This window comes from Antennarius striatus, chromosome 14, assembly GCF_040054535.1.
Source record: "Antennarius striatus isolate MH-2024 chromosome 14, ASM4005453v1, whole genome shotgun sequence".
NCBI lineage: Eukaryota > Metazoa > Chordata > Actinopteri > Lophiiformes > Antennariidae > Antennarius > Antennarius striatus.
The window spans coordinates 15,228,178-15,253,485 of NC_090789.1; the positions used below are offsets into that span (position 1 = coordinate 15,228,178).

At 39.8% G+C, this 25,308-nt stretch overlaps 1 protein-coding gene across 2 annotated transcripts in view; it reads left to right on the forward strand.

The window, feature by feature from the left end:
* The first annotated feature begins 3,036 nt into the window (after positions 1-3,036).
* The window catches only part of myo1g (myosin IG), a 52,880-nt gene continuing 30,608 nt past the window's right edge, over positions 3,037-25,308 (forward strand). For both annotated transcript variants that reach the window (XM_068332422.1, XM_068332424.1), the window contains exons 1-17: positions 3,037-3,210; positions 6,903-7,111; positions 7,834-7,927; positions 8,120-8,285; positions 9,452-9,505; positions 9,579-9,674; positions 9,752-9,868; positions 10,325-10,531; positions 10,674-10,819; positions 10,914-11,028; positions 11,982-12,152; positions 16,365-16,435; positions 20,021-20,095; positions 20,272-20,404; positions 23,328-23,494; positions 24,259-24,466; positions 24,983-25,206. In XM_068332422.1, the coding sequence (XP_068188523.1) occupies positions 3,116-3,210; positions 6,903-7,111; positions 7,834-7,927; positions 8,120-8,285; positions 9,452-9,505; positions 9,579-9,674; positions 9,752-9,868; positions 10,325-10,531; positions 10,674-10,819; positions 10,914-11,028; positions 11,982-12,152; positions 16,365-16,435; positions 20,021-20,095; positions 20,272-20,404; positions 23,328-23,494; positions 24,259-24,466; positions 24,983-25,206 (2,348 nt within the window). In that variant the 5' untranslated portion in view covers positions 3,037-3,115. The remainder of the gene's footprint in view (positions 3,211-6,902; positions 7,112-7,833; positions 7,928-8,119; positions 8,286-9,451; positions 9,506-9,578; positions 9,675-9,751; positions 9,869-10,324; positions 10,532-10,673; positions 10,820-10,913; positions 11,029-11,981; positions 12,153-16,364; positions 16,436-20,020; positions 20,096-20,271; positions 20,405-23,327; positions 23,495-24,258; positions 24,467-24,982; positions 25,207-25,308) is intronic.

The following is a 25,308-nucleotide window of genomic DNA, read 5'->3' on the forward strand; positions in this document are numbered from 1 at the left end:
AGGAACCTGTGGGAGATCCGAGTATCAGCCGATACTGTGTTTTTACATTACGTAAATTGAAATTTCTTTCGTAAGTAGAGGCAATATTTTCCTGCTGAGAAATTTCGTAAGTCGAAATTTGGTAAGTAGAGACATTCATAAGTAGAGCTGCCACTGTTATTTTACACAATAAAAATGTACAAAAATGCCTCATAATGTTAAACAAGTAAAATCATTGAAATAAAACATCTGGATTCTCCCCTTTATCTGCATCTACAATGAAATTGAACAGCTGTACTTTCAGCCTGTGCCCCTTCACCAAGTCTCATGGAAATCTTCCAGAAGTTTTTGCAGTCCTGATAACAAACACACAGATGGAAAGAGTAACATCACTCCTCTGTGATGAACAAAGTTTGATGATATTTGATGAGAGAGAGAGAGAGGAAGTCCTGATCAAGATCTAAGTGTAGTCAAGAGTTGCTATTCTACAGTATAAAACAAGCCTAATTTCTGACAAATACAATGCAGTCTGATTGTAAAGTCCCTTTACTCCTGGGCTTCTAATCAATGTTAAAATCAAGTGTGAACTGAAGGCTGCATGAATAAAAAACTGATTGTAGTGTGACTCAGATGACTTTCTTTTGAAAGTAAGAAGATGATAGGAAACCACGTCAGGAGACTTTAGGGAGGTGGTTTCCCCCTCTTCTGTAGCTATGGTAACTCAAAACTCAAAATCAAAATCTGATGGACAGATAATTGCATTTGTCTTGACAGGACATTTGTCTTGAATTTTCAATTGTCTTGGCTTGGAGATGGATCTATATCTATCCATCCATCCATCCATCCATCCATCCATCCATCCATCCATCCATCCATCCATCCACCCACCCACCCACCCATCTATATCTATAAACTGTATACAGTGGTACCTCTACTTACGAAATTAATTGGTTTCCGGAGGAAATTTACGTAAGTATAAAATTACGTAAGTAGAGACGCGTTTTCCATGCAAATGCCCTAATCCGTTCCAAGCCCACAAAAATTCCGACATAAATGTTTAATAAAGCATAAAAATGCATCAAAACATGTAACAAATAAATGTTAATATTAGATTATTACACAATAAATGAGAGTTGTGCATAACATAAAAAACAAAGAATAAAGAATAATAATGACGGTCATTTACCTTTCTACAGCCCATTGTTTTTTGCCCTCTTTGGTTCATGCGCTCTTATCTCACGATGCCAAACAACAGAGTGAATTCCAGTCTGCCTTTTGAACTTCTCCAACCACCCACGCGATGCCTAAACTCCATAAACTTCCTTTTCTTTTAATAACGTGGCATTTCGGCCGTATTCTTAGCCAAGATCAACAAAACCTATCTTTTCTCATGCTTTTCTATGATCTCTTGCTTTGCTTGTACGGAGAAAAAAACTCTTCTTCGTCTTTTCTTTTTCTCTTTTCACCGACACTTTCTTGGGGTCCAGTAGAAAATTTCGTAAGTAGAGGTATCACTGTATACACACTGCATATACTATATATATATTTATATATATATACACACACACACACACACACACACGCACACGCGCACGCGCGCGCACACACACATACACACACACACACACACACAGATGAGGAATTTGGTCACAATGCTGGAAAGCAGTCAATGGACAAAGGCACTTTGTTTTAGTGCATCTTAAACTCAACAGTTTTACAGACACTCATAAATAATGTTCACAGTTTGTTCACTAAAAATAAAAATAAAACGTTTTTTCTTACCCACAATAGTTTACTTGCCATGGATAAGATGGCTGGAGACAGAAACTGTTTAGCAGATAGGATTTTGCCTGCAGTAGCACAAACAATACAGATATCCTTTTCATCAGAAAAAAAAACCATTGAGATAATTTTGTAGAATGTACTCCAAAAAAAGACACAGAGCGAGCGTCATGGTTTTCCAAATCCATGAATCAATGTTACAGATGATTTTAACTACACTTATCGTCTCCCTGACACAGTCTGTCTACAGCAGATACAACTAGTAAAACTAGGCACACTATTCTTTAAATCTATTGTAGCTACAAAACCATTACTGCTAGCAGTTACTGTATGGTTAAATGCACTTTTATTATTGATGTTAGTTCATTGAATGTTAATAAATTTCATTTAAAATTTAATTCAAACCATGTGCATATGGAAAATTTAAGTTTCGTTGAATCAGTTTAAACAATGCAAATGGAAACATTGCTGGATTAATTGTGACCCTTTTGTAATAAATGAGTAACATTAAAACAGTAAATTGTTCTTATCTTCAACTATAATCATCACTTGAACACAGTAACAGGAGTAAAAGAAAACAAATAAAAAAACGAAGCATCTATCCTTAGACAGCTATTAACATGTTGCTTGATGTTAACTGCTCTTTTGCTGTGATGGCTAGCTTACCTGCAAAACACCCAAAATAAAGTAGTACCCTACACGCTCTGAACTTGATCACACACAAACCCAATCATTTAACGTTTGTCTCACACTAAACAGTGCCACTAAACCTTTCTGCTCCAGAATTCAATAACTGACTATGTCAAGTTGCAGCTTGACTCTGCTGCTAGCTGGGGAAACTTTGGAGGCTGCCAGTACCAAGTTTAAAAAAGAAATGCTGGGATCTTTCCCAGGAGATAAAGGACACGTTCTACTCCAACATTTGCAAGGTCATGTGGCAGTGTTTCAAATGTGGGTTCCTCTGTTTCGGGAGAAGAGGTACAGAAAAGAGTCAAGGCTGGAAAGGAAGAACATAGTGGTTTCTGTTTTAGTCAGTTTTCAACTTTGGAGGAGTTGTGACAGGAAGAGAGAGGTGGAGGAGGATGCAGAAATGGCGTGAGCTTAGAGATAGTCCCTTTCTATTTATAATAATCTGCAAGAGGGCATGGGCTGACTGACAGGATGACGTGCTGCAGCTTGTAACCACAGTTCTCTGTGACTTGACGAAGCACACCCTAGAATCCACCAAAGACCTCACCACGCCCACAGCAGATTGCCTGCACAGGCCGTAGAAGGCAGCCAAACTTCTCTTCTTCCTCTTTGAGCTCATTTCTGTTTCCTTTAGTTTATATTTTAAGTGTGTCTGGTAGCAGCAATGGCGGAGCTCGAGGGTCTGGAGTTTGGGAAGTCAGACTTTGTACTTCTTGATGAAGTAACGATGGAGCAGTTTATGGAGAATCTGAGGCTGAGGTAAGACTTACTGTTAGAGAGGAAAGGATGGTGGAGGCTATCAGAGATGCAAAGGTTAACAATTCATACAAACCTGGTGTGTGAAGTAAATTGTACGTTACTGAACGCATTTATTTTATCACATATAAAATGTTTTAAAATTAATATAAAAAATATTTTATTGCTATACTTATACAAAATAATTACAATACATTATACATACATTATACAATACATTATCATACAATACATTATTAAATCACCCGGGATGAATTAATTTGATGACTTCTCTTAAATAAGAGGACTTAAAGAAGAGAGTCAATTTTTATCCTGCTATCCTTTTCACTAAAGCCCAGGGTTCAGACGTAAGCATGTGGTTGAATTGATCGTTTCTCTAACTACATGGTTGTCATGGGAGCAAAATAAAGCATATGGCACATTACCAATAAAAGAACTTGTCCCACCAGATTTCTCTCTTATACGTAGATGACGCTTCATATGTGACCTTTTTACTCTGAAGGTGTGGAAAACGTTTGGGGTTTTGCCTTGCCTGAAGTTCAGACAGTGTTTTTCTGTCTCGATCATTTTCTCGCTTCCCCAATGTAAGAGGCATCATGGCCTGAATTCCAACTGACAGAAACACATTTTCAAGTCATCTCAAGACTCAAACGGCACCAAACGTCAAAAAATATTAGAGAAGTCGGACCAAAACAACTCATCAGCTGGTTGTTTAATCAATGCAGAGTTTCATCAACCAGCTTGATCAGACTTGTCAGGAGAAAAACAGGTTGTGACATTTCTGCTGATATTTGCCTGCTTCAGTGATTTACTGGCTTCCTGTAAGTTCAGGTGAAGACATTGTCAAACAATTTTAGTGTAACTTGTTGGCAAATGTTGCACTTCATCACTGCCACCAACAGTAGCAAGGTTGGCAGTAGATAGGGGCAGGGGTCAAGAGTGAAGAAAATGTCATAATATCTGTTGGCTCACAGTATAGAATATCCCAGAACATTTGTGGCGTCTGATTGGACAGCCAAAAGTCCACGTCCAAAAGTAATTCACTCACACAGAGCCGAATCTGAGGCTACAAATGCTTTTGTTAGCACAGTAATGATACTGTTGGCAAGTGCTGTCCCATCTGTTGTTTACCTCCATGTCACCTCCCCAAGTAGTTAGCAATGAGGTTACCAATTGATGTCAATGATGCCACACCATGAGATGTCTGTTCAAATTAATAGTGTATACAACTGTGACTTAAGTGTGCTACTCAGTCTATTAATTTGAAACACAATCTATGATGGGCTGCGATATGTAATCCATAACTTCACTAACTATAGGTTGTTGTTTGTTGTGGTTTTATTTCTCCCTTTTCAGTTTGACTATTGACTGGATTGTTTTCCAGTTTTATTGTTATAGTACTGGTTATGGTGACAAGTCTCTGGGTTACAGTTTGGGGCTACTCATTCACTTTCTTACCTCTGTTCTACCTGTAGTCCAAAATGCCCACCCAGTATTGTTACCAGTCCACCCTCATGTAGCTGACTAGAATTGGCCCTGAAGAGTTTTTTTTATCCCATGTAAACATCTTTGAAACTTCTGAACACATAGCCATTCTATGAAGGATTGGTGGTGACCCATTTTTTTGGTTTTTAGATTAAAAACAACAAACGAAACATGATTTTAAACCTATTATTTGAAGTGGTGCGACTAATAACCTTTCATGTAACATCTTGAGGTACTGTATGTCTCACTCACATGGTCTGAGCCTCCTCTTCCTTGATTGGTCAGTACATTACCACTAAGAAGACTGTAAGATGACTTGTGCATTTTTTGACACTAAACCCAACTTTGAAAACTACATACCAGTGGAAAACTGGGATGAGTTTACAATTGATATTTCACTCAAATAGTGTATATAATATTTCACTAGATGGTAAATAGATCTGTTTGAAGGCTCAGTGTGAATCCTGGATTGCAGTTTGAGCAACATGTTTCATGTTTCTCCTTGTCATGTCTGTATCTGTTATTGTATAATTCTTTGCTTTGAAGAAATATTTACTTACAGTATATAATGCAGTATAAGAATAATTCTTCTCTCATATATGAAGTAAATTTAAAAAATGGCAAACAACACTGAAGTAAAATACATAATTACATTGTCCTACAGGGCATTTAAAAGTCATTCTAATTATAGATTTATTTTCAGTATTAACCCATATATATTAACTTACTGCTGGAGTACTGCTGGAACACAAATACGTGTCACTCTGTGCACATATGTCCCCTAACCGTACAAGCTAAGATGTGGCTCAAAGGGTGTAACTATGTGGCTCAAAGGGTGTCACTGCTTATATATATATATATATATATATATATATATATATATATATATATATATATATATATATATATATATATATATATATATATATATATATATATATATATATATATAATGGATTCCAGCTTAACCCTGCCCAGCTCAAGAAACCATGATGGAGTTACACAAAGCAGTGACACCCTTTCAGCCACAGTTTCATTTCCTGCTTTTGGTGTGCACACACTTGTGACACTTTCTGTCCCTGCAGGGGACCTTTGTTTCATATATATACACATGACACAAAGGTGTATGATCTTTTTAGTTCAAGGGTTTTTTCTTGGGTGATTTGAAAAAAACCCCAAAAACATTATGGACAAATGGGGCAAAACCATGTGCTGATTGTCAAGTTTCAGAAATATGAAAGTATGTGAAAGTTTATGAAATATGAAGGGAAGAAATGCAGCTGGAGAGACAGGAGTGCAATTCAATGATTTTATTACCGGTAGTTAAAATACACTCACAACCAAACAGACTACTCCTGTTGATGTAGAATGAAAAAGCAAAACAAAACACAAAAACAAATAGTTGTACAATAAATTAAAAAATTTAAAACTAGAGAACTTAGCCCAAATTTAAAGCCAAGAAATCTATTACAAGGAAACCACAAACCCAAAACAAGCAAAAAAACAACAAGCAAATAAGCAGACAAAACTTGTGAAACTAACAGGAGAGAACAAAAGGATTAATAAGGTATAAGGGCTGGAGAATGTCATAATAAATCACAACAAAATAACCTAGAGTGGAAAACACCAAACTAAACCAATGGAGGACGAGACAATGGGGAACAGGAGGTACAGAGAAGAAGACAGGATGTCCATTGTGTCTAACATGAAACAGTTAGACATAATGGACTGAAAACCAAAGGGACAGACAGGTAGAAAACACCTAAATCTAAAGGAAAAGCACAAAATGCAAACAATTAACACAAACCCAGAACAGGGGGTCTTAGAACTTCTAAGTTAGAAGGCAAACTAAGCGAGAATGGTAAAAACAGGAAGTATAAGGCAAGAAATACTGCATGGTGGAAATTTCCAAAATAAAACAGGAAACAGAAAATTATTGACCTTCAAAGTAAGATAATCAAAAAATTAGGGTCAGGACATGATACTGATACTGATCTTTCTTAAAAAAAATAAAAAAAACTCAAATAAATGTGAATACAAAGTTCATTCGAAGGATCTGGTCCCCCATTGTTTAGTCCCTGGCTATAGTTAGACAGACAGATAAAGGCAGACAGCCAGGATGGCAGATGGATGGATGGATGGATGGATGGATGGATGGATAAAACGATGGAGGAATTTATGGATGGATCATCAGCTTTCTCTTTGTGTAGGTTTGAGAAGGGCCGTATCTACACCTACATTGGGGAGGTGGTCGTCTCGGTGAACCCCTACAGACAGATGGACATCTACGGTAAAGACACCATTGACGCGTACCGGGGCCGTGAGCTGTATGAGAATCCTCCTCACCTGTACGCAGTGTCTGATGCTGCTTATAAGGCCATGAAGAGACGGGCCAAAGATACCTGCATTGTCATATCAGGTTTGTTTGTTTTACTCACTGAAACATCCCGAACCTGACAAACTGAACTCCCTGCCATGTGGCCAAAAGCTTTTTGTACTGTTTTCAATCCAGGCTCCCTGTACATTAATGATATAACTACTGATGCTTCTATCACCAATACTAATAATAATACTCAAACTAGAGGGCATTCAATAGAGCATACCTCTGCCAAACTAATTTATAAATCTTACTGTTGTGTCACCCCCGTCTGCCCGACTCACCTCCAGCTGGCTAATAAGATTCACAAGATAAATAAGATAATTATGTAATGATTATATAATGAAAATAATTATGTACAATTCTTGCTTTCTGGAGGTGAGGACATGCCCCCAGTGCATCATCTTCCTCCTACACTTCCAAAAAAGATGCACCATAGCTGAATTGAAACAATTTTACCGATACTGTTTCAAATGACCTAAAAATGTCACACACTTCACATGATAGAAATAGTTCAACAAGCCATATTTTCCGCGTACCATAATAAATCAATTAACATTTGGTACCAGTGTGTTCAGAAGTTTTGTATCACTACTTTACATATCTGCATCCTTATTTAACATGCATTCGTCAGCAAAATATTTTTTACATATTATAGATTAATTCAACTCAAGCACATTCTTCATTGTAGAAATTAAATAGAGTAAATAATTTGATGCGTGGTTTTGCTGATCTATGGTTACATTCCTCTATTTTGCTTTCAGGTGAAAGTGGATCAGGAAAAACAGAAGCCAGTAAATACATCATGCAGTACATCGCAGCCATCACCAACCCAAGCCAGAGGGCCGAGGTTGAAAGGTCAGTGGTGCTTTAAGTTAACGACAGATATTACAACAGTAAACCCAGGAGGGTCTGTTCTAGATTGGAACATGTGACTATGACATTACCATAAATCAAGTCACGTATTTCCTCTCCTCCAACTCTATTCGCACCTATCTGGTTGTCTCTCACATGCTTCTATCTGTGGAAACTGTGACTCGATAAATCAAGTGTGAAGAATGTGCTGCTCAAATCCAACTGTGTGCTGGAGGCCTTTGGGAACGCAAAGACAAATCGCAATGACAACTCAAGCCGCTTTGGCAAGTACATGGACATCAACTTCAATTTCAATGGAGACCCGACCGGAGGACACATCAACAATTACCTGCTGGAGAAGGTGAGGGGAGTGTGGATGGTGGAGTGATGAGGGGCTCTGACACACAAAGACAAAAGAATTATATTTAATGTCTGTAGCCCATCACTGCAGGAGAGTACAAAAAAGTTCTGCTCCCTTAGGTTTTAATTTTCATCTTTTCCTCTTGAATGTTTCATGAGACAGTGACAAAGAGGTGTAAGGGAATGTCCATGAATAGATGTGTCTCTGAAGCTGGTGCAGTGCTGCTGCGTGCTAATGAATGGCTCACCTGGGGGTACATGATGCCTTTGTATTTATCTGCTCTTTTAAACAGCCGTCTGGCGCTCAGAGTCTGTGTTAGCGATGTCACCATGGCCCATTTTCAGAGGTTGGAACGAACCACACTGCTCTTTGCTGTCATGTTTCTATTCAGCAGTGATCGAGGTGTTGCTGACGCACAATGACTAATCACTTTGATTTGGGCTTTTGTCTGTAAAATCCTCTGATTTTTGTTGAAAGGTCAAAGACTTTTGGGTGGTCCGTTCTTCATATCTCTTACTCGAGCATGTCAGTCCCTCAAAATAAAGGAGCAACAATTTCTGTCAACTTTTCACCAGCAATCATCCAGAGAATTATCTTCCAAACACAGTTACACAAATGACTCTAGTTCAGTCATACGTTGCCATGTCGCAGCCCCCTTTTTTTTTGGACTGGAAAACCTGCTTGCTATTCTGTAAAATAACTCAAGAAGTTATTTACCATATTGAGAATTTAAGACAAGTAAAAGCATAAATAATCTTCAATATTAATGGAACCCAGAGGAAACATGTTTAAAATCAACTTGATTTTGGTGTGAAACTGGATCTTGGAATTCTTTTTTTACATTTGAACTTTTCTGGATTTGGTATTGGAGATTAAATGAAATTTGAAAATTGTCTGAAACTTATTTATGAATGAGATTATTATCCTATTGCGACAGAGAACAGAACTGTGGGTTTTCAGTTTTCTTTGTATCCTACTGGTTCCCTGAAGGGAAAAGCCAAAAGGAAAAGAAGAAGATTATTATTCGTAGTAGTAGTAGCAGTAGCAGCAGCAGTGGCAGTAGTAGTAGAAGTAGTAAGAGTAGTAGTTTTAAAGGAGGTCTGCTGTAAAACAGAACACTCTGAGGATGAATTTTGGTTCTCTACCAATCTCTTCTCTTGTTCAAGTCCAGGGTGGTTCAGCAGCAGGAGGGGGAGAGGAACTTCCACTCCTTTTACCAGGTAAATGTTCCTTTCAGTAAGCTGTACTCTATAATATAGTGACATCTAAACTTAAGTTTGATATGGTCACCAGCTACTGCGTGGAGGCTCAGATGAGGTGTTGAAGTCTCTCCATCTACAGAACGATCCTGCGCTTTATACACTCACTAAACAAGGAGTAACAGAAATGGTGAGTTTGTCAATTTTTTTAGACAGGTTTCTCTTGTCATAATGTCTTTCTATTATAAAATCCTTGTTTTTCTTCAGACCTCCAATAATGATCGATCTGACCACAAAGCAGTGCTGAGTGCCATGGAGGTTATCGGCTTCTCACAGGAGGAGATTCGGTCGATTCATGAGATCCTGGCCTCAATCCTTCTGTTGGTGAGGAAAATCAATGCAAAAAGTAAAAGAGCAGTTCACCCTAAGATAACCCTGAAATCCCAATTAGGTGTGAAAATGACATTATTGAGCCTGTTATTTAAACTGAACCTTTTCCTGTTAGGCTATTAGGGTGTATCGTCTACAGGGACACACCTTTGCCCTACAGTGTAGAGGACGACACATAAAATCAATCTGTGATCACGCAACTTGTATGAAGTCCTTCAAAAATAGTCCTTAATATTTTTTACGTTTTGAAACAAGGAGAATGTTGAAGCTCAATAAATCTTTTACAATGTTTCAAAACTTTACCTGAATTTCCATCATTGTGGTCATCAATAGCTTATGACTGATTTCATTTTGAGTCTAGTCTGGAGTTGATCAATGCTGAAAGGTTCCAGGAGAAATCCTGCATGAGGTTCTGGTTCTATGATGAATTTAAATACCGTTATTGATCAGGGAGAAATGCAGTTTGAGAGTGACGGTGAGAGCGTTCAGATCCTGGAACTTGATGCAATCAACCACATCTCTGAGCTGACGGACACGGATCCAGAGAGTGTCAGTAAAAGTCTGCTCTACCGAACCGTTGCCACTGGGGGCGGCGAGGTCATTGAGAAGGGACACTCGGAGCAGGAGGCCTGCTTTGGCCGTGACGCTTTTGTCAAGGTTCTCTTCCTTATTTCATTTGTTTACTCATGAGTCATTCATGCCATCCTTTCTTGCTGTGATAGCTCATCAAGTTAAGATATTATATTAAGATTCACTTTTGCAGTTTCAGAACCTGTTACTCTTTATTTTCCTGCTCCAGGCTCTATATGAAAGACTTTTTAGCTGGATTGTTGGCCGCATCAACAATGTCATTGAGGTTAAAAACTACAACCCAGTGCTTCATGGGAAAAACACTGTCATAGGTGTGCTGGATATCTATGGCTTTGAGATCTTTGATAACAACAGGTGGGTTTCCTAGCACTGTTAAGTCCACTGTATTTCTTCATTTAACTAGACAGATGATCATGATGATCATGTTTGCTCTTCTGTTCTCGTCCAGTTTTGAACAGTTCTGCATTAACTACTGTAATGAGAAATTGCAACAGCTCTTCATCGAGCTCATCCTCAGACAGGAGCAAAGTGAATATCAGAGGGAGGGCATCACCTGGAAAAATGTGAGTAGCACAAACGATGATGTATATACAGTATGCAAGAAATCGCATGTCAAAAAAAAAAAGTTTTTTAATCCAGAGACTTTTCAGGTATTAAGTCAATTTTTTCGTTAAAAAGGAAGTCACACTGCAAATCAGTGTGACTTCTGAAGTGTTCCTTTATTTTTGCCAGTGCGAGACTAGAGTTGCTCAACTTGACTTTGCAAATCATGCAGATAGGACGCTGACTCCTATCATGTTCCGTTATACTGTAAATCCATGTTGCACATATTCATCCGACCACTTTCTTTTTTTGCTCGACATAGTTACTATGAATTAAAAAATTAAGGAAGAAATCAGACAACATACCATCACGACAGACATAAACCAACTACTTAGCGTGCAAAATCCCATGTAGCACAGGTAGGCCAATTGATGTAGCGTGATTACCTGCAGCCAGTGATGGCTAAGGGGGCGTGTCATCACAAATTGACACGATGGGTCAAACGTACACAGTGATTTGTGTATTTTTGGTGGATGTCCAGACAAAACTCCTGACATGATGTCGTGACGATGTGTCAGGTGTTTTGTCTGGACCTCCGTCTCCGCCGAACCCCTAAGACCGATTCACCAAACCCCTAGGGTTCGATCGAACCCAGGTTAAGAACCACTGATCTAAAACCTGACCAGACATTCCATCATGGTGGTGAATAGATAATGACTGAATTGTATATTTGCTCTTATAAACACACACACACACACACACACACACACACACACACACACACACACACACACACACACACACACACACACACACACACACACACACACACACACACACACACACACACACACACACACACACACACACACACACACACACACACATACACACACACACACACACACACACACACACACACACACACACACACACACACACACACACACACAAACACACTGTCTGCACACAGATTGATTACTTCAACAACCAGATTATTGTGGACCTTGTGGAGCAGCCACACAAAGGCATTATCTCCATCTTGGATGAAGCGTGCCTCACTGTGGGAAATGTGACGGACACCATCTGCCTGGACAGCATGGACTCTAAACTGGCCCAACACCCCCACTACACATCCCGCAAGGTAAGAGCGGATCATCTGCTGTTCCATAAGATTCAACATATCAATCAGACCAGTGTTCAATGTAGCTGCAAGAGGGCAGTGTCTTATTGTGCCGGTCCCAAGCCCGGATAAATACAGAGGTTTGTGTCAGGAGGGGCATCTGATGTAAAACTTTTGTCAAATCAAACATGCAAATCAAATCTATGACTTCTATACGGGATCGGTTGAGGCCCGGATTAACAACTACCACCATTGGTACTGTTCACTTACAGGGTGCCGGTGGAAATTGAAATAATGTTGGTCGAAGAAGGAGAGGAGTAAAGTGTGTTTGTGGGAATAGAGCTCACCACATTCTGGCTGGACTTTGATGAAGTGATGCAGAGCATACCTAAAAGTGATAGAGTTGTCATTGGTGGAGACTTCAATGGACCTGTTGGTGCAGGAAAAAGAGGTGATGAGGAGGTGATGGGCAGGTTTGGTATCCAGGAGAGGAATACAGAACGACAGATGGCAGTTGAATTTGCAAAAAGCTATAGTGAATACTTTACTCCAGAAGAGGCAGGAACATAGGGTGAAGTATATAGGAAGGAGTTAAGACAGGCTTTGGGTGGTCAGGAGGTGCTTCCAGATGACCGGACAACTACAGCTAATGTGATGAGGGAAACAGGTAGGACAGTACTTGGTGTGTTATATGGAAGGAAAGTAGATAAGGAGACTTGGTGGTGGAATGAGGAGGCAAAGGAGTGTATACAGAGAAAGAGGTTGGCTAAGAAGAAATAGCACATTGAGAGGACTGAGGACAGTAGACAGGAGTACAGGGAAATACAGCGTAAGGTGAAAGTAGAGGTAGCAAAGGCCAAACAATGGGCTTATGATGACTTGTATGCTAGGTTGGACAGTAAGGAGGGAGAGACTGATCTATACTGGTTGGCAAAACAGAGAGACAGAGATGGGAAGGACTTGCAGCAGGTTAGAGTGATTAAGGATAGGGATGGAAGTCTATTGACAGGTGCCAGTAGTGTGATGGGAAGATGGAAAGAGTACTTAGAAGAGTTGATGAACGTGGAAATTGAAAGAGAACAAAGACTAGAAGAGGTGACTGTTGTGGACCAGGAAGTAGCAAAGATTAGTCAGAATGAAGTGAGGAGGGCATTGAAGAGGATGAAGAGTGGAAAGGCAGTCGGTCCTGATGATATACCTGTAGAGGTATGGAAGTGTCTAGGAGAGGTGGCAGTAGAGTTTCTGACTAGGTTGTTCAACAGGATATTAGATAATGAGAAGATGCCTGAGGAATGGAGGAGAAGTGTGCTGGTGCCCTTTTTTAAGAACAATGGAGATGTGCAGTTTTGGCAACTACAGAGGAATAAAGCTGATGAGCCATACAATGAAGTTATGGGAAAGAGTAGTTGAAGATAGTTTAACGGCAGAAGTGAGCATTTGTGAGCAGCAGTATGGTTTCATGCCAAAAAAGAGTACTACAGATGCAGTATTTGCTTGGAGGATGTTAGAGAGAAGTACAGAGAAGGCCAGAGGGAGCTGCATTGTGTTTTTGTAGATCTGGAGAAAGCTTATGACAGGGTGCCCAGAAAGGTACTGTGACATTGTATGTGGAAGGCTGGAGTTGCAGAGAAGTATGTTAGAGCGGTGCAGGACATGTATGAGGACTGTAAGACAGTGGTGAGGTGTGCTGTAGGTGTGACAGAGGAGTTCAAGGTGGAGGTGGGACTGAATACATAAATAAATACATATTACCATATGTAACATACGAAATATACATATTAACATATGGTATACATATTAACATATAGTGTACATATTTTTCAAATCAAAAATCTACAATTTACCACTACAACTACAAACTACAAACTACACCGATCATCCAGATTGTGTGCATGATTGTCTGTATGTGGTTGACTGGGAGGAGGGTTGATTGTACAGTTTGAGGCAGGAAAGACCTGCGATCCCTTCACGCATTTTGGATGAAGCAGTATATCGCTGAGGAGCTCTCCAGTGATCTTAATGTGACCTGCAGGGGGTGGGAGCAGTTCTTCATCATTGATGACAGCTTGGCTGTCATCCTCCTCTCTCCCACCACCTCCACTGAGTCCTGGGGGCATCTTAGGACAGAGCCTGCCTTCCTGGTATGCCAGTCCAGTCTTCTCCTGTGGGCCGCAGGGATGCTTCTCCCCAGCAGACCACCCCATGAAAAAATAGCAGAGGCCACCACGGTGTCATAGAAGGTCTTAAGGAGTGGCCCCTGAACTCAAAAAGACCTCAGCCTCCTCAGCAGATAGTCTGCTCTGACCCTTTTTATAGAGAGCATTTGTGTTGTGAGTCCAGTCCAGTTTATTGTTGAGGTGAACACCCAGGTACTTACATGACGACACCACCTCTTCCCTGGATGTTCATCGGTGTAACCAAGCAGAGTGCTTGTCTGTGGAAATCCACCACTGGTTCCTTGATTTTGCCAGTATTGATCTGGAGGCGGTTATGCTGGCGCCAGTCCACAGTGTCCTGGGTCAGTTCTCTGTACTCTCTGTCGTCCCCATCAGTGATGAGGCCGACGATCGCAGAGTTGTCAGAGAACTTCTGCAGGTGACAGGTTGGGGAGTTGTAGCAGAAGTCAGCAATGTAGAAGGTGAATAAGAATGGAGCCAGAAACTCTATCTTTTTTGTGGTCTTTTTTCATTAAAATAAATGAAAAAAGTAAAAAAAACACTGTACTTTACCAGGTAAAAAAGAGTGCAAAACATCGGTGGTGGGAGAGCTGCTGTAATCAGTCGCCATCTTGAATTAAAGTTTATGTACTCAGCAAGACAGAGTTTCTGTGTGTGAATGAGAGGGATGCAAATGTATGAGTGAAGTTACAGGGAGAAGAGATCAAACAGTGGAGGATTTTATGTACTTAGGGTCCAACCGTCCAGAGCAATGGAGAGTGAGGAAAAGAGGTGAAGAAGTGTGTACAGGCAGGATGTAATGGGTGGAGAAAAGTGTCAGGTGTGATGTGTGATAGAAGAGTTTCAGCTAAAATGAAAGGAAAGGTGTACAAAACTGTGGTGAGACAAGCGATGTTGTTTGGTCTAGAGACAGTGTCACTGAGGAAAAGACAGGAGACAGAGCTGGAGGTAGCAGAGATGAAGATGCTGAGGTTCTCTTTGGGAGTGACCAGGATGGATAGGATCAGGAATGACTACATCAGAGGGACAGCACATGTTAGAGATTTTGGAGATAAAGTCAGAGAGGCCAGACTGAGATGGTTTGGACATGTCCAGAGGAGAGATAGTGAATATATATATTTTGAACGGCCAGGCAGGGGGCCTAGAGGAAGACAAAAGAGGAGGTTTATGGATGTAGTGAAAGAGGACATGAAGGTAGTTGGTGTGAGAGAAGAGGATGCAGAAGCCGGGGTTAGATGGAGGCAACTGATTGGCTGAGGTGACCCCTGAAGGGAAAAGCTAAAAGGACAAGAAGAAGAGGAAGAAGAAGCAGACCAGTGTTCACATTCACACATCAATGCTGCAAAGAGACCCGGAAAAAAAATAGGTGTAAGAAGTTGAAACAAATCTGGGAAGATGTGGTTTTACCTTCACTTAGTGTGAAGGAAGTGGTCAATTGTTGGTACATAGTCAATGTGAGAAACAAAAATGTCCAAACTTCAGCCTTTAACACTTGCATTTGTAGAGCAGAAATACCAAAGTTATTACATTTCAATAATACAAGAATTCCTTAAAGTGTCAAGGACGAGATGGTACACATTTTAATATTTGCAGTTTGGAAAAAAGCTAATTAGTAAACAATGACACATGCTATGGGCTGTAGAAGGTGAAGCAAAGGGTTTCATCCCATGAGTTGTCATGAATTCTAAAACATTTTGGGATTTCCTTAGTTTTATGTTTTGGTGATACTCAGATTTTTATTTATATTAACAGTTTCTTCTCAACAAAATATATTATTTCCTTGATTATCAACTTTAACTGACCAAACAACACCAGAGGACCACTTCAAATTTACCATAAGACAGATGCAGTTCTCCTTTTCTGGCAGTAGAGCGCAGAGTTTCTCCAATGTTTCCTGCTGCTTCTGACGTCATTAGATGCTTTTCAAACATCAGCAGCACCATTCACCCAACCCCCCTTAAAAATAATATGGATGCTATACTTGAAGTGTGTACAAGATATTATAAATGTACTTTTTTATTTTACTCACTATTGATCATTGTATTCTCACATCCAGCTCACCCCCTCGGACAAAACCATGGACTTCCAGAAACACTTCCGCATACGTCACTATGCTGGAGATGTCACGTGAGTTTGACGTCATAGTCAAGATTGTGGCTGAAAAAGCAGGAACTTGTAAACAGTTCATTCGTGTAACTCAGCTTGGCTAATTTTCACCACATCCGTATATGATATGACAGCTGGGTATTGCTTCAGTTACCAGCTAAAGATGCGCCTGGTAACTGAAACTATATTTAAACTCAGTGTCTGTTGCTGTTACCATTATTGTGCATAAAAAACGAACTTCCAACAATTATTTCACCAGTGTAGGCATATCTTAAAATTTGAAGCTACAAATGTACTTTGATTTCATTTATGTGGCACATGCTTGGGCACAAACATTCCTACATACTGTATGTACAAACACAAGAAGAGGAAATACTGTGACATACTACTTGACAGAGTCTGTCTATGAAACATTTGGTAGAAGGAATCACAAATATGAAGTCATCAACATACATCAGACATACACAGTTTATTGTTAGAATAAACGTCCAGATGGATTGCCACTTGTTATTGTTGGAACAACCTTATCTGAGCTATAAATGAATTCATACGTCACAGCTGAACAATGACTATATGCAAATCATGGCTTTAAATTAGTGTCAAAAGATCCTTTTCTATTTTCCAGAGACCTAGAATAACATGTAACTCTATAAAAATATTCTAAGTATAATCTGTTTTTTTTTTTTTTACACATATTCCTCTGTAAAAACCTTTAGTATTATTCTGGTCAATGAGATCAAACAGTTCAGTTTCCTCCTCCATCACTGCTCTACTTCCTTAATGTGTTCACTGGATTTAAACGTCCAGAGACCAGATGAGACTCCTGGTCTTCAATCACCCATCCAGAAGATCGCCACCGCTCACATGCCCTTCATGTGGAGGGGAGGACGATGTTATTATGTCAAGGGAACAGGACAGGGGTGGAAGGAGGAGGGATGCAGCCAGCTGATGAGATCATGATGGCGCTGAGAGGCACAGCAGAGATCAAGGAGATATGGAGTGCGTTGAGGTTTTTGACTTGGAGAAATCCGGGCTAACAAGATGTCGAACACACAGCAATTTCAAGTTCACAGATATTAAACTCAGTGTTTTACACTCCGTCCACACAGTCTCGAACTTTTATTTGAACTATTTACCTTGAACTTTTACCTTGAACTATTTATTCTTTGTTTGTACCATGTAAAAAAAAACAAAACAAGGAATTTCTCCACAGTCAAACAAAACACCTTCAATGTCTAGATTTGTCTTACCATCAAACGATTCTTAATATTTTTGTGTCACACACAAAATCAGGTATTGAGAGTTTCTAGGGACCTACTTGAGTAAATATGCTTGGTTACCTTCCTACCAGTTTTAAGATGAAAGCTGGATTAGAGCCTGTGTTGGTGACGACAGATGGATGTCCCCGTCTCAGTTCGTCTCAGGTCCACGGCAGTGATGCCTCAGCTGAGCTGTCGCCTCTCATCTATTGCTTCCCGGTCACTCTGACCCCCCACCTCCCATCACATCTCACCCCATCTGAATCTACCCTGCTAAATATACTCTCATCCTCGACACCCGATGCCCCCTTCACCGAACTACCACCATCACAAGCCTTGACCTACTTCGCTCCCTCCTCCTCCTCCTCCGCCTTTTTTCATCCCTCCTCCTTGTGTTTTCCTCCTATACAGGAACACTCGCCTGGCTCTCTCTGCCATCCACATATTTTTTGAATCTCTGCAGTGTCAGCCAGCATATGCAGCACGTTGTGCAGGCATAAACTTATATTATCTCGCAGCGCAACTTCATAATGCAAGGCACCTTTGTTCACACAGCCCTCTCCTTGCACCTGCCTTGACCTATACAATAAACTACATTTTTCTCAAAATCATCCTCCTGTCTCTCGAGACCTCTGCATGTCCTGCTCTGGGTTCAGACAACTCTTTCATTTCATTCTCTCTCTCTGCTCAGGTGATTTTTGTCCCCATGAGCTGAGAGGACACATCTGTCATACTCAGCCTCTGCATCTTTGCTTCCAGATGTGACAGCCAAGGATGCATTCACAGACAGGGTCATGAATAAGACATGAGACTCTCATGTATGTGCAGAAACCACCTCAGTCTTAACACTCAAATATTGTACTTGCTTTCAGGTACTTTACTTGATTATTTCATTAGGATTTAGGGTTTGCTTTGCAGATGAAGACGGTTTATTTGTTTACATCAGGGAGTGAATTCACCTCTAAATGTCTCACGAGGTTTAACAAAACACAAATTTTGTGGCAGATCTTTGGGAATGAAGTGAGAAACAGATGGAATAGATATTTAGGAAATGATGTAGACTGGGAAAAAAAATCATAAACAGGACATGTAAAAACAATTGAAACAAGAGGAAAAAATTTATTCAAATAGCGGAGCACATACTTCAATCAAAGCTAAAACTCAAGTAAATATGAAATAACAAAACATAAGCATGGAGGTAACAGGGTTTTATGTTTCATGTTCCAGTTTATACATGCACATATCAAGAACTTTATTTTGAAAGAGAAGGGAACTAAAATAACACGTATAAACATATTTAATACAGATTAAGACAGAATGGAGGAGTAAATACAAAATATAACAATAATGAAGACAAACAATACACACACACATACTGTATATATGTATGTATATATATATATATATATAAGTGTGTGTGCATGTGTATGTGTGTGTGTGTGTGTGTGTGTGTGTGTGCGTGCGTGCGTGCGTGTGTGTGTGTGTATGTGTGTGTATTGTTGCTATAAATGCAAACGTGTCAGCAAATATCAACAAAACTCTTGATAATCCATTATTTTGTTATAATTATTTCATGATGCATGTTTGGGTAAATATCACCCCTCACAATGTTAAAGAAAGACAAACATGAAGAACAACTTCCTAGATCAACACCTTGATTCAAATCTGTCTCCAGCTACCAGTAAATAATGATGGTTATTGATGTCACATACAATAATATATCACTCATAGAGGCTGTTTACTGTGGGGTTCTTTCACTGTTGACAATTTAAATGCATAGAATTCATAATCCTTCAGTACAAAGTCAGGCTAAATGCATTTGTAACATGACATGTAGACTGTGCGAGCTACCAGTATTTTAAATGGTGAGTGAGAAAGAAGTGGGAGAAGTTTATTTAAGGCATAATACAGCAGTCTTCCCTGGAGCTGAATGGCTTATGTAACTGTGCCTTACAGTGTTCCCGTGACCTCCCACTGATGCCTCACCAAAACCCAGTGAGCAGTTGGATGAAAGGCAGACAGAATATTTGATAGACGGTCTTATTTTTTTTTCTCTCCAAAACGTGATCTGTGGGGGGAATCAGGGCATGTTCTTAATTTGTAAATCGTGTAAGCGGCAGGAGTGGTGCTCTTATCCTCCGGCCTGAGGATTGTGAATCGTTTGGAGCAGACTGAGCTCCATTAACTATAAATGTTAGTGACCCCCTAATGACTGTTTGAACTGTGACTTGTTTACTCTTTCCCTGACACATTTAATCACTTACACTGCTCTTCTAATGGGGCCTCTCTCCCTCTCTCGAACTACTTTTAGACCTAATTATTTTTCCTCTCTCTGCATCTATTGCAGATATTCCGTTGAGGGATTTCTGGACAAAAACAAGGACATGCTTTTCCAAGATTTCAAGCGTCTCATGTATAACAGGTGCCAAATTCACTCACACTGCCCATCTTTTTCAACATCCTGATGCTCTTGACAGTTCAGTAACTGGGTTAAGTGTATAAATGAACCTCCTCTGCACACCACTACTCTGCTAGCCTAGTTAATGAAGCTCCTTCGTTAGGCTTCACCCCCTTGTCATGCTCTGTCCTCTGTTGCAGTGCCAATGCAGTCCTGAAGGAGATGTGGCCAGATGGTGCCTTGAGCATCACGGAGGTCACCAAGCGTCCTCTGACTGCAGCATCCCTCTTCAAGAACTCCATTGTGGCATTGGTGGATAAACTGGGCTGCAAGGTCAGTGATTTCCACTTAGACTGACTTCCTGATCCCCCTTTTTCACACCCAGGGCGGATATATAGATGATATAGAACTCACACTAAATGAATATTGAATTTTGTTAAATATAAAGTAGCGCCAATCATCTCTGCTCTGCACAGAGCAGTTAATAGACAAGCTGTGAGGTTAAGAGAAAATAATTTAAAGTTTATAGGCTGCCAATTTAATCCCTTCTGAAGGAGACTATATTATCTCCAAATATAGTTTCTAGTATGGCTATGAGCTCTTTGTATTTAGATAAGAAAAAGTTATATATGGAATATCAATATAAAAACAGCAATCACAAAATATCCTAATATGTCAATTGTAATAAGTTTATATTGTTCATACCTGGGGTGCACTGGCATTTCCCAACTCACGCCCTTAGACAAGCTGGGCTAGGCTCCAGGTCCCCGCAACCTGCGCAAGCAGATGAAGCAGGTTGAAAAAATGAATGAATGAATGAATGAATGTATGTCCATACCTTGTTTTGATCAATAGACCAAAGGTCACAGGAAGTAAATATATCTTGATTGTGAAAGGTGGCAATTTATATTTTTAAATATGAAATTTAAAGTTAGCAAGTTGAGATGTTTTGCAGAACATCTCAACATTAAAAAAATGAATATTTCGAGTGACAGAAAAATAAATTGGCCTTAGCTTAAAGTAGATAAAGTTGACACAACAAAAATGAAGCCAGAATATTCTAGTTACCAGTATTTCTATTGGAGGTGTCATTTGGAGACAGGAGCTGTGCAGCAGTGTTTGTGTGGTGGAGGTATTGAGTTTCCATACATCAATCCTGACAGTAGATCATGACCTTTCAGCCTCTTTTAGCCTTACTTAACTCATGGAAAACAAAAGCAACCTTTGAATACACAGCAGCATGATTAAAACATTTTGTTATTGACTCTGTCTAGGCGGAGTCTCGCTTTATGACGGATACAGATGGCCGCTGGGGGGCAATCCAGATGTTTTCACTTAACATAAATGCTGTGCGGTCTTTCATCTTTTTATTTTGATGAAATAGCTGCTTTGACCGATTTGTCATGGAATTGTCTGTTTAAGTACCAGTTTAAAGTCAAAATTTTGCTTTATGTTTTAAATGGATTGTTAGTGAAAGATAGAAATACATTTGATTCAGCTCTAATCTGTGGAATCAGTTTTTAAAAGATGACATTTTTTACATTCAAAATATACCCTTTTCACAGCAGTCAAATTTAAAAAGCGGGCAGATGCCATTTTAAATATTGACAATGAAAAAAATTAGTTTTAAGAAAATCTAGCATTCTTATTTTTATGCAGAAGCACCTTATTTTAAGATTTTCTTTTACTTTTAAAGCATCTGGCTCTATGGACAGATAATTTCACTCGTATTCAGACCTTTTCTTCCTGCAATGTTAAATTAAAGCAATGCCTCCGTTTGTCAGATATCAGAGTAAAAGCTCCAGTAAGCTTGTGTTACAGGTTTAAAAAATCATGACAGACTTGATTGTGATCACATTTTGCTGAAAGAGTGATTTTAGCCCAGTTTATGCTGCTCTTATCACCAGGAGCATGCTGTGCACTGGGTCGGACTGTTCTGGTTCTTGTAAAGCCTGTGTGACTCACAGGCTATTCTGAGGCTGCCATTGTGTCTGCACCATGTCTCTTTTGGGAGGACAGTTTGTCACCATGCAAAATAATAGTTTCTATCCATTGCTTGTCCTCATCCTGTCTTAATATGAATGGAAGTGGGAAGCTATAGCAAAGGGGAGGTAGTGCTAGACCTCACAATGAGCTCCTCACCTGTCCTGGCCTCATCTCACCGACTGAAGTCTATGTTTTTCTGTTATTTTGGGATGGCCTGCTGTCGGGTTGTAATAGCTTGTCTTTTTGTGGCTGAGGTAAAACGAAAGTAAACTTCCCCGGTGACCATTTTTTTCCTCTTCAGGTCACGCTGAAACAGCAGATGTTTTCTTCAAATGCTACGCCTGTGCCCAGCCTATCACAACCCCATTCACTCATTCTTTCTGTTGAACTTGAAATGGGGCCACACACATGCAGCATTGATATGATGGTTGAACGTACTGCTTTTGTTCATCTGTCATGAAAGGAAGGTGAAAGACAAAAGCAACAGTTTTTTACGTCCCTTAGAAATCTCTGCTGAGATGCAGTCGTCCAGCCGTAACTTCACACTCCACACAAGTTCCAAGGTTCAGTTTAATGTGCTGTTAATAAGTAGATGTGCTGCATGTGTTATGAGGCTCAGCTGCTCTCTGTAGCATCTCTCAAAATATTCTGCAAATCTGATTATGGTCAGTGAACCCAGTTTGTCAGTGTTACAATTTATCTGTTGCTGTGTCACAGTTTATTTTCTTGTAGTATCTTATTTGTTTCTATATTTTCATATACCAAAGTTGAAAGTATAATAATTATTGAGTCATCAGTGTATTGGTCTCTCCAATATGTAAAAACATTTTTTGTCTCATATCATAGCATATCTTTTCCTCAACTATAGGAGTGACACCAAACTTAACAGACTTCAAGTTTAACTTTTAAATGCCGCACAACAATAAATATGTTTATAAAAAAAGTTGATTTATTTTTCTTTCTAATGAAGTTGTGATTTAGTTGTATGTTTTTTTGTTGCATTCATGGAAACCTGTTTTTTAAGCGTCGTGTGTTTGCTTCACCAATTTATACACACGTTAGCCTTGATAACTGCTTTTCAACAATAATTTTTTTTTTTTTTTTTTCAGTTTTGATTAAATTGATTCCGAAGGTTGAGTTTCGTCTTGTAGCCAAAGGCTGATAACTGATTGATATTTATTGTGCACCCTACTGGTTGTCTGTCTGTACCAGCCGGTCATGGTAAACTGATGAAATCTGAGGACTTACCTGCATATATTTTGTCTTTCAGGAGCCTTATTATGTGCGATGCATAAAGCCCAATGAGATGAAGTCTCCAGTTTTGTTTGATGATGCTCGCTGCCAGCACCAGGTGGCCTACCTTGGCCTGTTGGAGAATGTGATGGTGCGCAGGGCTGGCTTCGCCTACAGGCAGCCCTACGCTCGATTCCTGCAGCGGTAAGAGAACAGAGAGCAAGACTTTACGTTTCTTCTCTTCTCTCAAACTCATCTGTGAAAATATTTCAGTCATAACAGCTACCTCCTCAGTAACTTTTCAGTGTAACACCTGGGATATGAAAGTGTACCAAACTTCCCAAAGTACTCCCCAGGCTTCAATATGAAATAATATTAGGTTCACAAATTTCCCCACTGTGGGACAATAAAGGTTTTATTATTATTATTATTATTATTATTATTATTATTATTATTATTATTATTATTATTAAGATTATTGTACTTCAAATGTATTAAGAGTGGAGAATTCCCACTCCACCATTAAACTTTGAGAGGAAAAAGGTCAGAAATTACAAAAAGGATCCTTTGGATCGTGACTAAAAATTTTTAAAAAATTAAGTGAAAGCACACTGATTTTATAATATATAGTAATATAATATGATACCATGATAATTTAGGTGTGTGTCTAACACTGAGGGAGATTGTTTCATTTTTATTTCATTGATGAAGCAAATTCAGAGTCAGCCTGGCTTTTGTTCCTTTAATAAGGAAACAGTACTGTTACCAATGGGTGAATGAGAAATGTAGTTTCATATCCAAACTACTGTTTGTAGGGAAGCAGTTGCCCGACACTGTCGGTGTGCAGAAGCCTGTGAATTTACTCGACGTATAACGATGGAGAACACCTTTAAAAAGAGGAAAAGCTGTAAATCAAAGAGGTTTTACTGTCAGTTATTACCCAGTTCCCTGTTCCTCATCTGGTGCAGGTATAAAATGACGTGTGCATACACTTGGCCGCATCATCTCATGGACTCCGACAGGGATGCGGTAGAGACCATCGTCGCCCAGCACGGTTTCCAGGATGACGTGGCGTACGGACACACCAAGCTGTTTGTCCGAACACCGCGATCCCTCTTTAGTCTGGAGCAAGAGAGAGCCGCCCTCATCCCCATTCTGGTGCTCTTCCTGCAGAAGGTCAGCCCTAGTATTACGTTCCTTACATCACTGACGTTGTCGTCCTTTAGTATTCTTTTGCAGCCTCCGTGCCGTTTGGCATTTAAACTGTTGGATCTCTAAGGCTGCTTCTAAAGTCCCATCGATCTAAACAGTCAAATTAATTGACATAGAGACTTAATTTAATGTCACTGGCAGCTTGTGATAATCATGTGATTACATCTCATCAGCCAAGTTATCTCCTCCAGTTTGGAAGGCAGGCCTCCGGGTCTCAGCTTCATGAATCTACGGCTCCCAGTTGTTTGACTGAATTCATCTGCCAGCTTGAATTCTAATTTCCTCTAACAATGATTGGGATAATTAATGAAATGCTGAGCACAGTCACATTAAAGTCAACTACCTCACTTTCTAAATGAAATGCGCGTCTCTTTTTCTCCTGACCTACTTTGATGACTGCAGAGGAGCCTGGTTCTCTAAGTGGAGCACATGCTGGCTGGAACTCTCTCCTACTTTGTTCTCATGTTTTAAAACTTACAGGTTTGGCGTGGGGCTTTAGCTCGCATGAGGTGCCGGCGGATGAAGGCCATGTATACCATCATGAGATGCTATAAGCGCTACAAGGTGAAGGCCTACTTCTGGGAGGTGGAGAGGAGGTTTGCTAGTGTGCGGACCATGACTGACTATGGAAAGAGCGTGGAGTGGCCGACCCCGCCTGCAGCTCTGTCCCAGTTTCACAACATCACATTCATGCTGCAACGCAGGTCAGAGCCTTCAGTAATAAAACTCACACATTAATGTAAATAAACTGATTTACTTTGAACAAACTGTGAAAGTATTACACTTTTATCATGAACAAAAAATAC